Raw genomic sequence first — 17849 nt, 5'->3', positions numbered from 1 at the left:
AGCCCCCTTTAAGCACTGGCAGGCTGCAAGAAGGTCTCACTGGAGCCTGCTCTTCTCCAGGCTGAACAACCCCAACTCTTTCAGCCTTTCTCTGTTAAGAGACATGTTCCATCCTTCTGGCCTTGCTCCTACAGGTCAATGTCTTTCCTGTGCTGATGAACGATTTCCCCCTTGAGTCCAATGCTTATGTTAGGTAATTAGGAAACCGTGGCAGCTACTTTAGAAAGGTTTCAAGTAAGATACAGAGCATCACAAGGTTAATAATTACGAATTAGCTTTATGGAAAAAAAAAAAAAACACCTTTGGCATTTCTGAAATCCTGTCTTGTTATGGTTGACTCTCTCCATTGAGGAGAAAAAAGGAACTGAATTTTTTTTACACTTGTACTGTAACAGGTCTTTGTAACAAGGTGACTGGGGGTTTTATGAGTGGTCTTTTTGTTTGTTTTTTTAAAATATTTGATTTGTTCTGTATAATTAATTTAGGGAACTATTTCAGATCATCCTTTTATTCTTTTTTTCCCTTTATCACAACATCTACAAGCAGTTCTGGTGAGTACTGGAGTCTGTTGCTGTTAATTGATGCTGTATTGAGATAGCATTAAATGGATGTGCTTAGTGACAAGTATCTTTCCTTTTCTGCGTAGCCGTACACCTGGTAATTGCCAGAACTCTGCTAGTGAAGTAGATCTTCTGGGTCCAAACCAGAATGGATCAGAGGGCTTAGCCCAGCTGGCAAGTACTAATGGTGCCAAGCCGGTGGAGGATTTCTCCAATATTGAGTCCCAGAGTGTCCCTCTGGATCCCATGGAGCACGTTGGCATGGAGCCTCTTCAGTTTGATTACTCTGGCACTCAAGTACCTGTGGACTCGGCCGCAGCCACCGTGGGGCTCTTCGATTACAATTCCCAACAGCAGGTAAAGTGTCGGCCGTTGGTCCTACCCTACTGCTCCAGTTCCTCCAGGAGAGTCATCGTGGGGTTATCAGGAGCTCAGGCTCTTGTCTTGGGGAGAGAGACAGAGGAAGACTTGGAATGGTTTCATCATCTCTATGCCATCTGTGGAGTGCTGCATATGTCCTCCTAGGGAGCTCGAGGCAGGAGATCTACTTAAACATGGCCATCTGAACAGTAGTCTTAAGGACGTGTAATTAACAGCCGTTAATCAATAGCACTTTTCTGTGTATTAATCATTTTTAGCTTAAGTAAGTTTGCATTGGAGAAGAGCTTTAAATTAGTAAAAACAGCTAAACAAAAGAAAACCCACCCTCAAGCCCCTAAAGTTACTTAAAGGTCAAGCTGTCAACTGCAGTGCTGAACCAGGGCAGACTTAAATGAGTTTAAACTGGCTTGCTCGTACTTGAGCATGGTTTAAAACCTGAGGTCAGAGTCCAATACTACAAAACTTTATCTCAGCCCAGCGAGTTTGTTTGACCTTTTCTCCCACGCAAGCGGGCCAAGCTTCTCATCCTGGACAAGTAACCTAAGTCCTTGCTTTGCTGTTGGCTTCTCTTGAATGCTGGGCCTAGATCCAACGATCGACTCGTAATCCACTCCTGTTCCTGCTAGTTAGGGTGACGATTGTAAACTTTTATTGCTTTCCTCTTGTAAGTATGATATACCGCAGAGAAGAATAAAATCCCTTGTTATAGCTGATTGCAAGGGTATATAACTAGCCCTGGGTTTCCTGAAATATCTGATCTTTTTTAGCAAAACAGTCTGTTGGCACTCTGTATTGAGGAAAGACCGTTGCCAAGTTTGTGCTAAAGGCCCACTTTCAGAGAGTTCTCGTAGTCTTAAAAGCAACGTAAATATCTTTGTTGTAGCTTAATTGGCTGTTGAATTATATAGCACGTTTAGGAGGTTAATGATGGAAATCTTTTTAATGATTAAACTGCTGTATAGTTTAAAAAGGGGGAGGGGGAAAGCAGCTAGTTTCAAGTCTTTGTCTGACTCTGTGGTGTAGGACTTTGAATGGAAGAATTAGTTTTAAACAATGAAACTTGTGTATTTTTTTTTTAAAGAGTATGTTAGATCTGAGTGAACTCCTTTTTAAAGAACCATTAGGTATGGGAAAATAACTGCAGGAATGTGAAGCCTGTAATTTGTATTTTGTCTGCTAGTGTCTTTTATTTAAATTAAGGTTCGTTTACAAGTTCATGCAGTTTTTATGTGTTTCTTCCAGCCTTTAAAAAATGGGATTTAAAATTTGGCTTGTCTTGCACCTAGCTAGAAATAAAAACTCTCGAAGTAAGGCCGACCTGGAAGGTGTGCAGATTTCAGAAGCGATTGCAGTATGGCTTTCTGGCTCTGGAAGGCCCTGTAGACAGGCCTAGGTGTTTTTTTTGTTGTTGTTTTTTCTTCTTTGTATAAAGTGGATGGGTATTATCCACGTAGAGCTGATGTCATCTCTGTGTAATCATGCTTAAAACTTTCTGCTGGGTTGCCTGTGGAGCTGCAGTTCTCCCTGGTCTCTTTGAACTTGTGAATTTTGGTGGGGAGCAGAGGTCCCGGCGCTGTGAGCACAGCTGTGTGCCCACCCAGTTGCTCTGGCATGCTCGGCTCCCACCCAGGTCATGCTGAGAATAAGCAGGCCAGACTGTTTAATAAAGACAGTTATTTTAGTTTCAGCTTTGTTGCAGCAGCTATTTACACCTACATGTAAACGCAAACGACAGGTTGTTGTAAGCATAAGTGCTGTATTAAAGATAAGGATTCAATCTTCTGTCAGATGTGACCTCTCAGCACACATTTGTGTAAATGCGATGTATCTTGGCTCAGAGTTGTACCTATTTTCTTAATATATATTATGTCTGGCAGCCAGTGTTTCTTGGTATTTGCTGTCTGTCAGTTATATAGCCTGTATGCAACAAATCTGTCAGTTGGCAGTATAGTTCTTTCCACTCAGCTGTCAGAAGGAAATATGTCCTGAACAAAAGAATGTCATCTGTAAAAGTGTCTTTCTCGGTCTGTTGGGAAGCTTCATCTACTTGGAAGAGATTACAAGCAAGTACAGCTAAAAGCAATATTAAGAAGGGAAGATCTTAACCACATGTAATCTGATTAGAGATGTCAGATGTTTATATTGCAGAAGAAACTGGCTTACAGAAACCTAATCTTACAATGTTCCCGTAACTGTATAATACAGACCGTGATGTTCCGGTTGCTTGGAATTCCCTCAGTGAACTCCCCCAAGTGCTGTAAATGGTACTTCATTTGTGTACACGTGTGAGAGAGGAAAGTAGCTTCGCTTCTTGAAATGTCGGGTGATGCTACTGAACTCCTCCAAAACTGTTTGTTTAGTAGTTTGTAGGTTTTCACTCTGAGTGTGATTTCTAAGAGGCTACAATGCTCAGTGTGTATATTTTATAACTCCAGCCTCGCTTTGTAAATTCTAGTTAATATTCTTGTTAAAGAGGTTTCTTTTTCCGTTTACTGGGGACCACAATTTAATATTGATACGTAGTTTTTTGGAATATAGGTCTTCGCTGTCAGCAGATGGAGACAGTGCATTGAGGCTTTAATAACTCTTCCTAAATACGTAGAGTTGATGATTCTCAGAGCTCATGTGGTGTAGGTGCTTATCTGGCTAAGTAAAGCCTGAAATTGTGATTGGTTTTGCTGGCTCTGCTTCCTTTTCTGTGCCTACAGGCAGTATCAAATCTGCAGCTGCAAAAAGTTTTAGCTGTTCACACTGAGTTTCTTCTGGGTAAGCAGAGTCTGGGTTTGCAGGCTTGCAGAAACTGCGATTTAAAGCAGGCAGAGGGAGAGGTCACTGATTTGAGTCACTGCCTGAGTGCATGGCTCAGATACCAACATTTATCTGACCTTTCTTTGGAAGGGAAACTCTACAAAGATTTGAGAGGAGGTCTGCTGCAGGTCGAAGAAATCCAGCCCTTCCTCATGCTTGCAACACAGTGTGAAGGCAGAATGTTTGCGTGTGGTTTTAAAGGAACGCAAGAATATTGTCCGAGGAAGTAAGCGTCACTGAGTTGGAGCTAAGTCTTTAGGTGTCTTTGGCTTGAGGACGCAGACGTACTCAGGGTGATTTTTCTTGAGCAGATGAAAGGACTCTGCCCAGCCACTCTGTTCCATATTCTTCCTGTCTGTAATACCAATAATTTTAGGTAAAGGAGCATTTTTTCAGTCTCCCTCTTTGAGTCTTTAGGTAAACTCGTAACAGCTGCTGACAGCAGCCATTTGCAGAGTGTTTTAGATACTGTGGCTTGATTTCGGCAAAAGAAAAATGCACAAAGCTTGTGTGGGTACTTGTATGTCTGAAAGTCAAATTTAGCAGCCATCAGCTGCCCTCAGGAGAGGGGGAGAGAGCAAGCAGACAGCAAAAAAATACAGTAGCAGCAGGTGAAATATTCATGCTTTGAGTAGCTGTGGATTCTTTTTTTTGCTAGTACTTTTAATTCAGAAATGGATCGTTGAGATGCATTTGGGAGGTGTGGAAGTCATCACACATGTAAACTGAGCAAAACAGAAAAGTATTTTCAGAGAAGATAAGTGCTTTTTGCCCTTAAGAGAGACAACTAATAATCTAGCATTTTCCTTCGCTGTTCACCTTAGTGGAATATACATTAGCAGATGGAAAAACAGATCCCAGGGATGCAAAACAATACGAAAATTAAAGGTTAGGAGGCTAAAAGACGGGATTGCTGAACTCAATACAAAAGTAGACTGCAAAAACAAGGATGTCTGTTTTAGATGTGTCTTTACCCAGCAGTGAAACAGTTTAGGGGATATATATTTATCTGTTTTTCCATATCTTTTGACGCTGATCAGTGAACAGGATGCTGCTAGAAACTCCTACAGAGCCAGTATCCCTCATTCCGTTTTCTGTAGGTCACATTGTCCATGGTGTCCCTGCCTTCTTAAACTAAAGATGTCAGTAGAGCATTTGGTCCAGCTACTAATGACAGATGGTATATTAATGAAGATTATACCCCTTATAAGCACTCAAGTTTGTGTAAGCATGAAGCATTGTTGAATGACATGTTTAAAAAAAAAAAAAAAAAAAAGAAAAGAAAAAACCCCATGTGTGTTTTGCATCAAGACTGTTAGGAATGTTTTATGGCCCTCCTGATGTTAGGCCCTGGGAGGTAATAAAGTAACTGTGGATTTGATATGTTGCTCCATAAGCAGCATTACGATACTCCTTGGATATATGGAGGGGCCCCGACATCTTAAGGGGTGAGCAATCTTTGGGGAAAACAGTTGTGACTAGATTTTTGGCATGCAGAAGATCATTTCTGGATCCCATAAGTACTGAGTTTCCACACCTTCAATCTGATACTGATCCCTTACTTGTTGTTTTTTTTTCCTCTCTCTGAACTTGTAAAAAGAAAAAAAATAGAGGTAGACTATCACTCATCTTTCTTCATATTTCCTGCCTAAACAGCGCAGTTGCTCATCCTGCTTTCAGGAGAAGCAACTCCAATTTTTGCTTATAAAAGAAACCCCTAATTTCTAAATGATTCCATGCTCCTTCTTGATAGTTGCAAGTTTCTGCCAAAAATTTGGGCAGAATTATTATTGCTACTTCTGACAGCTGAAGTAGCTTGCTTGTCTCTTCTGAAAGGAGGGCAGAGATAATAGGTGTGAAAATTGTATAGCATTTAAGGCTTTTTTTTTTTTTCTCCAAGTGAGTGGAGAGAGAAAACATTTATCACAGCGGTTTGTAAAGTCATTCACGCCTCAGAAATGATGGCTTTTGGAAGTAAGTGGGGATGAACATCGCTTCTGGATAGTCTGAGTGGCTGTTCTGCTTGTATATTCTTAAATGTTTTAATTAGAGCTGAGCAGTCGTCTGCTATGGATTGATTCAGGAAGTGTTTCATTTAGGTAGAGGCATAAGAAACGGGGGAAGTAAGTTTTTAGCAAGGACCTGGATGAATGGAAAAAAAACAACAAACCCTCAGCAAGAATACTTTTTCTTTAAAGACTAATGTAATCCTCTTTTTTTTTTTTCCCGTCTTACTGAGAATGACTGTTCTCAGTAACATTGCCCATTGCTCCTTAAAACCGTAGTGAGCTGTAAGCTGGCAAACTTGGCTATGCTTGGGATGACTTAACCAAAAAGTCCCCAGGTCTGGTTTCTGTCTGTGGACAAAGCAGAATTTACACGTCATGCTGGGATTCCCGTAGGAGGTGCTGGAGATGGAAGGCTAGCAGGTAAAAGGAAGGATTTTGTCCAGGGGTTTGCGAGCTCCTGAGGCTGGCAGCCCATCCGACGGCTCTTCAGCTGACTCTGAAGCCATCTGACATGCATCATCTCTCCCACACCTCGCTCTGCAACCCTCCTGCTGCCCTGCTCGCCACTTCAGACTGTCTGGGAGAGTCATGTGGGTTGTCCACTGGTGTAACTGCGATTTCATTGTACTCGGTGGTGGTCGAGATCTGGAAGAGCTCGTGGCAGCTACCAGTGATCCACAGGCTGCAGTTAGGGGCTGTGTGTTTGAGGAGGAGTTGGGGGAAAAATGGCTTTCAGGCATTGTGCAGAGAATAGCAGAGAACACGCTGGCTGTGGTTTAGCTGTACTTCAGAAATGTGTATTTATTTTTTTTCAGGTGGATTATCATGGGCAATTGATTTCAAAGGGGTTTGTTTTTTTCAGTTCCTTTTGAAATGTTTCCCTTTAAAGAGAAGTAGATCTGAAAATAAATCTAGTGCAAAAGAATTGCTTTAAAAGGAAGTAAAAGAATGCTTTTTCTGTGCGAGTAAAGCAACGTGTTTGTGCTTGTGTCCCTCTAGTTGTTCCAAAGACCGAATGCACTTGCTGTTCAGCAGCTAACAGCAGCGCAGCAGCAGCAGTACGCATTGGCAGCTGCCCATCAGCCTCACATAGGTAAGTCTTGTATTTAATATGTTACATTTTATTAGACTTCTGTTAATCCTCAGAATACACAGGGAAAATACCAGGGAAAAAGGATCAGTAAGTTTTGGAGAATCATTAATTTTTACTTTTTTTTAAACTGATAATTGACATGCAAGCGGAAGTATATTGCTTGAAGATTTACTTGAAAAATTCTGGAGGTATTTCTTGCACACTTTAAAAGCTCTAGAGCATTCGTGTCTGGCAGGAATGACACTCTTACCCTTGCTGAGAGTGCTGTTCAGTAATGAGAGCGTTTTGAAGTGCTTGCTGGCTCTGAGTGAGGCATAAATTGAGTTAAGCAGCACAGTGAAGTGAGGGAAAAATGCACAATTCAATATACACCTGAATGTGCTTCCTGTGGTTCAGCTGCCTGGGGTCTGACTTCAAGTTAAAGATGTAATTTATGCAAACACATGAGTCATATTATTAAAACAGTCTAGATTAACTGCGAAGAAAGTGCTTAATCCTGTTTTTTTCCTGCATAGGAAAATAGGAGGATTGTAGATGGACTGCTCGTGGATGATTAAACTATCTTAGAGTCAAATGTTTTTAGCACAATTGGCAGTTTAGGTGGTAGTTCTTCCCACCTGAAAGCCCAATACAGCTGTGTTGAGACTCTCCCAGCCTTGTGCAGTGCACCTGTGTGCTTATTGGAGTTCAGGGATAGACCTGAATTAAAATTATTTAGCTTTTTAACTTAGTCCCCTTCACCTTCACCTCCCCTCCACGCCCCTCTCCCGCCCACCAGTAATTTCTCTAATGATTAAACTGTTCCCTTGCAGAGGAGGGTAATACCTGCGCCCTGTGACATTGCCTGTACACTCCTGAACTCCTCCCAAACTAATTCATTGAGGTGTTGGTATTGTGTAGTGGGCATGGAACTCAGAAAGTAGGGTAAATTGGTTTTTGATCAACTTGCTATAGAAAATACAGAATAGTAACAAGCCATTAGGTAATGTTAATATCTAGCTGGTGTTAACAGTCACCTAAACGGTAAGGGTGTGTCTGCGCTGCACAGGTACCTGGGGAAGTAGGGATATTGGATACAGACTATTTTACCACTTCAGCTTTCCTTATGGGGCACTGCATCCTCAGAATTAGATTTCTTTTATGTGAATTACATGCTCTGTAGATTGTTCTATTAAGACTCTGGGAAACACCATGGTTGCTTATAGAAAACAACCCTATAGAAAACAACCTTCAAAAAACTTGAAAATAGTAAAGCAACCTGAGCTTTTGTGTTCACCAGCCAGGTAGCCAGAGATATTTTAGTAGGGCTTGAGCTCTAGTTAAGTTTGTTTTTACTGACAGGTGTGTTTTCAGCAGGTTTAGCTCCTGCTGCCTTTGTGCCCAATCCGTACATCATCAGCGCCGCTCCACCGGGAACAGATCCGTACGCAGCCGGACTTGCAGCAGCTGCGACATTAGGTGAGATACTTCCAGTTGTCTGTGCACTTGTGACCGTTTTCTGTGCCAAAACTGCTCCTGAGTCTGTAATTTTGGAAATGAAATATTAGTACGTTGTAATTTCTGTGGAGACATAATTGTATATCAGTGAGTTGTAATAGAATTTGTCTTGGAAACCCTATTTTCTGTAGATTAAATGTGATAATTCTTGTATGACACTTGCTATGGGCTCTCTTTCTGTTGAGGGTAAACAGCCAGAGCAAATCTGAAATGAAACACTTGCAGACATAAATGCTGCTACATGTTTAGGTTTTTTTGGTAACTGACAGTAATGAGAGATACCTTTGAAAATATACTTACTAAATGCTAGAGAGGAGGAGGATGTGTTTGCCTGCCAGGAAAGTTGTATCTTGTCGCTGTTTAACTTGATTTAGTGTAGTGCATCCTGCAAATGAGATCTTTCCCTTTTGCAAAACTGTTAAGAATTTATGCTTTTTAGGTTCTCAGGTAAAAACATCCCATATCTGTTGTGAGGCTTACACTATGAATATGCGGTTTTCCAGATGGCAAGCAAAGATGATGGCTCCTGTCTTTGTGCAAGACCTTTCTCCCAAAAGTTCATGTATCAGTTTCCAAGTTCTTGCCAACTGTCACAGCCAAAATTGTTGTATCTTGAGATGACAGCTCGGTAAAACAGTGTATCAGGCAGTGTGAAGAACACATTGTGTGCTGAACTTTTGCTGCGTATGCTGTAAAGTTCTTGTCTAAGCACTGAGGGCAAAGGAAGAATGTACTTGTGGAAGAACATTTTTATAACCATGCTTTGCTTTCCGTGAGCCACCAGGAAAATGTAAGCCTTCTACGTTGTAAACAAAAACTGCTTGGTTCATAATAGTGGTGATTTTTAGCGGAGCCTGTGCGCAGTTGCCACACTCCATTTACAATTTGTACACTTGCTGCAATTCTCTTCCACCGTGGGATAGCTTGTACCAAATCGAAACCATAAAACATTGGCTCTACGTGAAGGTAGCGCGCTGGCAGACAGCATTGTGGTTTGGTACGTGACTTTTCGGCGTGTTTAACAGCTCTTACGTAACCGCTACTTAGCTTTTAAGCTTTGAGGCCAGTATCAGGTCAAGCTCTGAAAGGGGATTTCAGCAACTGTTACCCAGTTGGATGGCATTTTTAATGGATCGTATGGAAATATGTAAAGAATCAAGATTATAATTTGAAGATGTGAGCTTTGGCTGCTGTGAATCTTCTATGCTGATTGCATAATAACAATGCAAGATTAAGTTTAGGTAACAACGTGTTGTTGGCCAACAAATGATGCTGTGATTAAATGGAAGAAAGCCAAGAGCTAGGGTACAAGGATATTTCTAATAGTCCAGGAGCTGATAAACTATCATGTGATGATGAATGTGTGGCAGTGAATGAATGACCTGAACTCTTGGAGACAAATATAAGTAGGAAGCTTCAGTCAGCACTTAGTGGGGAAGAGGTGCCAGAGCACTAGCAATTCCAGTTACAGTCAGAAGAGGTGCTTTGTAAACAAATATTACAAAAAGAGGATTCTGGTTGGCCTTTTTGCATCACGTCAGTGCTTCTAAAGCTAGTGCACATTCTTAAGTAATACTCTGAAGTTCAGTGGAGCAGGAGGTCAGCATCTTGATTTCATAGAAAGACCACATGTAACTGCTGCCAGATTTCTAGGAAAGAGCAAGTCTGTTTGCTACAAGTTTTTTTTTTTTCCCCTTTTTCTCAGCAGTATTGAAGCTGCAGCTGCCTGAAGATCTGATTGGAGCCGTATAAATTTGTACTAGGAAATAACATGCCCTGGGATACCGAAAGCATCCCAAAACTTGGCATTGTGATCTCTACTGGAACAATTTTTAAACTTTATGACTCTTGAAAGCAAAAAAAAAAAAAAAAAAAAAAAACAAAAAAAAAAAAAAAAAAAAAAAAAACAAAAAAAAAACACAAAAAAAAAAAAAAAAAAACAAAAACACAACCAAACCAAAAAAAAACCACACCACCAAAAAAACCCCAAACAAACCCAAAAGTGTAACATGTATTTATAGTGTTACACCACTGAGAAGTACGAGTTACTTCATCCATCTCATTGGGCTTTGGACCCTAACAGCTAGCAATGGCAATATAACATACTTCTGGTTGATGTTTGTTTTAGGAAAAGCATATTTTCTGTCTGACTTGGGCAGTTTTAAAAGGCTTTTCTCTGTAATGACTCTAGGTAGCACTACAGGGGCATGGGACAATTTAGATGTTTAGAGTTACCTATAAAGTCAGAAGGTTTCCCTGATGCGTATGGGAGTGTTAAATTGGGGGACTTGGAGAAGTTTGAGATGGAAGAAATTAGTTTAGAGTTGTTGGTAGTTTATTGCTCACAGTTGCTGTTAGACCGGAGGGGAAACTTTTTTGTGTGTTTTATGGTGGTGATAATTCTGTCCAATTAAACTTCTGCCATTATGGCAGCTTTTTCGTGATTGTAAGACTGTCAGCCCCATGATGATACTCTCTTTTTCCCAACAATAGTAGGATTTTAAAGAGCTCATTTGAATGCAGAGGGAAAGGCTTCTTAGACTCAAGGAAAAAAAAAAATCACTTGTGAGTTTAAACTGTGGGGAAGATACTGATGTCTTAAAGTATGAAATTTAAAAAGTTGTTAAATTGCCTTCTATCATTTCAGAAAGATGTCACTTAAAAAAAAGAAATCTTGCCTTTTGTAAGGCAAGTTGGGAAATGTTGATGCCCTCTGAGGCGGTGTGTTACAGGTAGAAAAGTGTTTCTGCTCTTTGTAGAGAAGTGGATACTGGAATAATCTGCATACAGGAAAAACACAGTGCTCCCAGACTGAAGGTAGAGTTGGTTGGGATGTGTGGCACTGTGCTTCTCCAGCTTGGGTCTCTTAGAAGCCTCACTCACCTGGTGCTGCTCTGTCCCATGCAGAGCCAGCTGAGAGCTGGTGACAGGTATGGGTGCATGCACGTGCCACCTAGGAGCGGGGTTTGGGGGAGCACGTGGAACTGGCTTGTCCCCAGCTGCCTGGGGCATGGTGTCATGCAAGGATGCCTCTCCTCTTCTGGACCTGTGCTGGCCCCAGTGCTGGACGGCGGGGTTTGCACGGGGCTGCACCAGGGCTGTTTGAGTTCAGCTGCTTCTCACCCCCATCCCTAAAAAGCCACCGCTTCATGGGTATCTGTGGTTGCCGAGGAGGTAATTCATTGTGAAGTGATCAGCTCACAAGTCAATTGCATTTGATAAAGTTGCTATGTGCAGCCTTGCATTTTCAAATGTGGGGTTCTTAAAGCTGTTTAACCTGGTGGTCACTAAGCCCTCATCCTTGGCAAGAGAGGGCTGGCTGTTACTGCAGAGAGCAGGTATGGCTTCTGCTTACAGAGATTTGAGTGTGAAGGCTGAGATTAGAAGCAAATTTTGTTAAGAACACACTTACAGATGGTTTTGCTAATGTTTCTTGAAAGGAATATTTGTGGGTATCTGTGGCCAATGTGTGAGACGCAGAAGTGGGAATATTTGATTTCAAAGGGACTAGAACGGCTTTTATTTTCTCGTATGTGTATCTTTAATAAGTGTAAAAGCAGGTGCAATATCTCCTGAAGTAAAGAAACACTCTGCGTGTTTTTATAAGTCTGGCAGTGATGACACACTTGCCCTCACTGAGAACACTGTTCAATAATGAGCCTCACAATGTGCTCAAATGAGCTGAGCCAGACTTGCAGCTCTTTTAAGCCCAGCTGCCTGCAAACTTCAAAGACTTTGTGTCTCTTCTTCTTTTAAACACCTAAGGCTTTTGCAGATCTGATGAGCAACCTCTAACTAGGGAAGAAACCCCATCTAGACGATGCTTGTTTGATAATTACAGCTGAGATTAAAATTACCCAGAGAGATGCCCACATTTTGCCCAGATAAAGAGTGTTGCAGCAACTTCCCAGTAGCCTAAGGGCAAATGCAAACTAATTACTTGCAGTTGCAACTATTTTCCTGTTGAGTGCAGAAGCACCCTAGCAGTTGGTGTCTGGTCTGCATTGACTGAATATAAACAGGTTATAATCCACTGAGTAGCTGTGTCTGTAACTACTAGATCAGCACAGGCAATATTATTGTGGGACTCCTTCATTTTCTGCAGGTTTTTTAGTTTTATTTACCACTGTGCATGAATTTCCAGGTTGGAAGGTAAGAAACGAGTGGTTGCTGCTCCAAGACAAATCTAAGACAGACAAGTCACCTTCTCTGACTGGCAGTACCCAGTAAATCCAGCAAGGGTAGATTTCATGGCAGAGCTTTAGTGTGAGATACAAATCCGACTGTTCAGCACGTATTGCTGAAGTGCCTGGCGTTAGACAACAGGCTACTTGTAACATCTCCCTGCTGTATGCAGAGCTGGGCATGTGTGTTAATGACACTACAAAATCCTAAATTTGGGGAAAGTACAGTGGTTAAAAGAAAATAATAAAGGAGAGTAACTATTGCATTCTTGAAATACGAATTTAATATTTGACATTAAACACGAAATGAAGATCTTGAAGTGCTGCTGAGTCTTGCCTGTCTGCAGTATTGATTGCGGGAGCAGTGGTGGTTCATCCAGGCTGAGCGCCAGACGGTTGCACAGTGGATTGCTTTTGCATTATGTAGTAGTTAATTTGAGACAAACACATGTTACTGTATAAAAAACAAAACCAAAAGAATAAAGTACTTTCCTGGATTTTCTCCCCCTTTGTCATACCCAAGCTTACACTCAGCAGCGTCTTTTTGCATCTCCCTTTTTACTGTAATCCCTCATTTTTGGGGAATAGTTTTTAAGGCTGTTGGGGCAAACGCTCGTAGTCTTTATGTGTGTTCCACTTGTTCTCCTTACAGTGTCTTACTGTAAGACATAACTAACAGCAATACTGAAATGACTTGGTTAGAACTCAAATGCTAACCGTCTCTCTTAAAATAGAAGCTATTTTTACTCCATATAAGAACAAGTGTGTGGTTCAAATTCACAAGAGACTTGTTTATTCTACAGTGTCAAATACGACTGTGGCCCTCTACCTTAAAAAGGCTAGCATGCCGTAAGTTACTCCTGCCGTGGGGAAGGAACCCGTGGGATAGGTGATGTATTTGAAAAGCAAAGGAAATACTTCTACTTTTCTGCTGACCTTTCCAAAAGATATAGAACAGGCATATTAAAAAATATTATTGGATTCACATAGGTGTTATTTGGTGGGAGGGATTCCACCGTTAAGCGCACAGTACTCGCTGCTTCCTCAGCATTATGCCAACTAGAATTATTTAAGGATATAGGCTGCCATCCTGCTATTGCCAAATTAAGTGTGTGGTGTCCTGAGACTTGATAAAACACAATGAATCTTCAAAAGTTACGCTTTTTCTGGTGCTCCCCAAGATTGATTTTTTTTTTTTTTAAAGCCTCTTAAGTTTGAGGAGGAGGGAATGTGAGAAGATACAGGATCATACAGCCGCTTTTATAGTGGTTTGCAAATGCAAAGTAGGACTGAGTGGCTAGAAAAATAACATCTTAAACGCTTGAGAATTTATGCTATCCAGCTGCGAAGAGGTTTTCTTAATTTATTGGGGAACTAAGTGATAGATGTTATTGCGCTGTGAATGTCAGTTGAGATTACAAGAGATTTGTATATCTCTGTGCTTAAACAAGTTTTCTTCTCTTTTGGCTAGAGGTAAAGTTTTGTTCCTTCGCTATAAAATTAGGGCATAACAATAAAAACATGGAATTTCAACAGGATCACTGGTAGCAGAATTTGACTTCATCCAATAAGGTAAAAGCAAGTAAAGATAAAATTTCAGGTCTGACTTCTAAGCTTTTTAAAAATGAATAATAGAAATGCCAGAATCCCTCTGTATTTGCAAAGGATTTCAAATAGATCACCTTGAAATAGGATTTGTTAAACTAAATATGACGAGCAGGTATTTTTGGTGATCGTTTGCAGTGTCACGCTTGCCATGCTACAGAAACTCACTGATCCCTTGGTCTTTCAGGCCCGGCAGTTGTCCCTCACCAGTACTATGGAGTTACGCCCTGGGGAGTTTATCCTGCCAGTCTCTTCCAGCAGCAAGCTGCCGCGGCTGCTGCTGCAACTAATTCGGCAAATCAGCAGACCACTCAGCAAACCCAGCAGGGCCAACAGCAGGTAAGGGGTAGGATCCTTTGCACATGGAGTCATTTACAGGGAACACAGCAGCTTTGAAACATCCTGATTCCCCCCTGCTCCCGCCTTGATGACCGCTCCTGACACTCAGTTCTAATGAGAAGAGCCATTGGCCTCTCTTAAAAAAAGAAGAAATGTCTATACATTTTGTTATGTCATTTCTGCATCATGTGCCTGGAGGATAGCGCACGTACAGTTGTGGTGGTGAATTATTGTGTGGTAATGCTTTGGAAAACAAATAATCTAATCAGTTGGTGAACACTGCTGAGCAACACAGCAGCAAACGCATGCCATTGGTGTGTGAGCGGAAATCATCATCTTGCAATCTGTTTTCGTGCCTATCACTGCAACTTGAAGGCCATGGAGATGATAGTGTGTGTCAGATACTAAACGTCAATAAGCGTGTTCTTATCTTCAGGGTGCTGTCCAGTATAGAGTGCTTTTTTTAATGAAGAACAACTTTAAATGGGTCAAAATAACAACAGAATGAATTGGTTTAGTGTCCATGTGAGGACTTGGAGACAAAAGATGAGCGAGAAAACACTGGATTTGCTATTTGTGTAAGGCAAACTGTGCAGCTGTTTTGCTTTAGTCTGCACAAAAATTTGGAGAATTTGACACCTAAGAGGACAAAATTAATTAATTTAGTGAAGGTTTTTCATATGATCTACTGTTACCCCCTCAAGTGTGTTAGGGATGGATATTGAGACAGGTATATGTTGTTTTAATGGTATTTTCTAAAAAAGCAATGAAGAGGTAACACTGGGGGCTGATAAGGGGAAGTTTTTCCTTACATACTTTGTAAATGGTGTGTGCTTGATGGAGTTTGCACCATCCCCCTCTTCTGTCTTAACCACTTGGCAGTGACAGCATATTGGATTATATAGCCTGTGCTACTTTTTTGCTGTTGAAAACTGTTATGCATCTTTGTGGTGAATCACTGTGTAATTTCTTGTTAAGTTCCCCCCAGCCCCCCTATACTTGGAATTTAACTAGGTTAATTTTCCTAAGTTCAGTTGGCTAAAATAATCATTTTAAAGGCCTGGTATTTAATCATAGTTGTACCTCTGATACAGATGACACAAACGTGAATCTAGCAGCTACTGGAGCGGAAGTTGGAAACTGAGACTGGTATGCGAATTAATAGGGAACAATAATTTTCTTTCTTTACTATAATGAAAAGCCATCCTAAATGTTTTATATAATTGTATGGGAGTGCAGATTGTTAGCTTGCTATTTAAATTGGCATTTTAAAAAAAAAAAAATCTAAACTTTCAGACTAAACTGATGGTTGCTAAATCTGTGTAATTAAGTTAAATGCTAGAAGGATGAGAGGCATCCCACCACCCTTGTTTTGGTGGTTGTTCCCTTGGAGACATGCTTGAATATATTCCACTTTTCTCCTTTCAGACCTCAGCAGGGCCTAGTAGGATGCGCATCAAGAGGTGGGTTTGGGCTTCTGTTACCTGGCCGGCTCTCCGGCACAACCCCAGCTAGTTTGTCTAGTATTTGGTTAAGTGTTGGTCATCGCCTGACTTTGGCTTTATACAGTTTTATTGGCCTTTGTCCCATGGTACTTCCTGCTTGGAAACAAAAGGGGATTGTTGCCCCACTTTTTTTGGTACTCAGGATGGCTCCTTTCTCATAGTAATACAAAGCCTTCCTTTCTGGTCCTCCTGTGGTTGAGATATCAATTACAGAAGATAGCAATTAGCAGCTGAATTTCTTAGCTTCTGCTTTGAAAACTAAAGCAAAAGCCAGTGTTGGGTAGTATTATAAGTCCTTTTCAGGTAATAAAAGCAGTGATGTTTCACACCAACGATTCTGGAGCAGTGATCAGGAGGAGAACACTTTGCTCCTGACAAAGTTAATCATCAAACCTCCCTACCTGGCAGGTCACAGACAGGAGCGTGTTGAACAGGCCTCCCGCACGTACCCGTGCACACAGGTAAAACGGCAGTAAGAGTGAACTAAAACCATTTAAGCTGGGAGCCTTTCCCTGTAAGGAGGGTGTGTGCTAAGAGAGCTTCTGCAAAGGCTTAGGCTGTTAAAATAAAAAATACCAATCATCTGTAGGCTTTAGAATATTTTTCATTACTTTTATAGCTGTGAAGCAGGCATGAGTGGGGATCGTGGGTATTGTTTGTAATGCAAACCTTCCATCCCTTAAGAGGATATGGTGTATGTTTTTGGGATGAAATTTTTCTAAGAAGTGCTGAGGCAAATGTTTTGGAAACTTAGAGTCATGATTATGGACAGTTGATTTGTGACACTTACAACATCTTAATAGCATATTTATAAATAATGCCAACGTTTCGCTTCCTGCAGCCTGCCATCCATTGCGTATGTTCTGTGCAGTGCCCTTGCACAGCGCAAGCAGCTGCAGCGTGTGAGACTCCCTAGGCTGAAGAGTTCATGTTCAGACTTTGACAGCGATAGCAAACTCTGGGATGCACGTCTGAATCCTCTTCAGTGTCCTCTCCCAGTCTCTCAGTGTGCAAAGTCATTTTTTCCCTTTAATAACTTTATTGGGTGACACACACAGTGTTACTTTTTGCAACAAGGCATGCTGAGTACCAAAGGATTGCTTTTTTTAATAAGCTGACCTCACTAGTGGGCGCAGACTCTTGCATCACTGCTTTGAGTAAAAGGCTTTTGCAAACAAAGCCTGTCACAGGTAATTACAGGAAAGGTCAGTTTGCCATCTTCCCTTTTGAAAGCAACATGTGCTTAAACCACAAGAGCTACATATAAAAGACGGTGTGTGATCTTTGGTCATTATTTCCAGTGAGTAAGTGTTGTGTCACTGGGTCACTGTTTTCTGTGGGGGCTGGCAGCTTGGAAAAACCCTTGTCACCTCGTCTCATCAGCCCCCAGCTCCGAAGTTGGGCTTTTTACGGTCTCTGCTCAAGTTGGCTTTCAGCGGTGCTGTTGTGGCAGAGACCAAATGTTATCTGGGATGGGGCAGATGGCTTGCAAACCATTCTAAAAGGATGAGTATTGAAGGTATATCAAGAAATGAAAGCGGTCAGATGAAGTGCTTCCAGATTATGCTCAGTAAGCCTGAGAGGGCATGTGTTATTTAAATGGGGTCTTTGGCATTTCCCCATGGTGGTAGTGTGAAAGCAAAGGCAGCTCTGTCCTGAGTAAAGGGGACACGCTAGTTGTGCAAGAACTTCAACTAGATTGCTGCTGCTGCTGCTCCTGCAAGGGTCTGGTGATGGCAGCTTACTCCTGGGTCCCAAAATAAACAGATCAATGTTCCTCTGTCTTCTCCAGGTTCTGCGTGGAGGAGCCAGTCAGCGTCCCTTGACCCCAAATCAGAACCAGCAGGGACAGCAGACTGATCCGCTGG

At 41.5% G+C, this 17849-nt stretch overlaps 1 protein-coding gene across 1 annotated transcript in view; it reads left to right on the top strand.

Moving 5' to 3' along the window:
- The window catches only part of PUM1 (pumilio RNA-binding family member 1), a 71563-nt gene that overhangs the window by 31783 nt on the left and 21931 nt on the right, over positions 1 to 17849 (top strand). The window contains 5 exon segments of the mRNA XM_010289082.1: positions 647 to 917; positions 6758 to 6851; positions 8208 to 8309; positions 14325 to 14476; positions 17774 to 17849. The exon segment at positions 17774 to 17849 is cut by the window's right edge and continues 81 nt beyond it. Coding sequence (XP_010287384.1) covers positions 647 to 917; positions 6758 to 6851; positions 8208 to 8309; positions 14325 to 14476; positions 17774 to 17849 — 695 coding nt within the window.

The sequence above is a fragment of the Phaethon lepturus genome, unplaced genomic scaffold, assembly GCF_000687285.1.
Source record: "Phaethon lepturus isolate BGI_N335 unplaced genomic scaffold, ASM68728v1 scaffold19456, whole genome shotgun sequence".
Taxonomy (NCBI): Eukaryota; Metazoa; Chordata; class Aves; order Phaethontiformes; family Phaethontidae; genus Phaethon; species Phaethon lepturus.
This window is presented reverse-complemented; position numbering and strand designations above follow the sequence as displayed.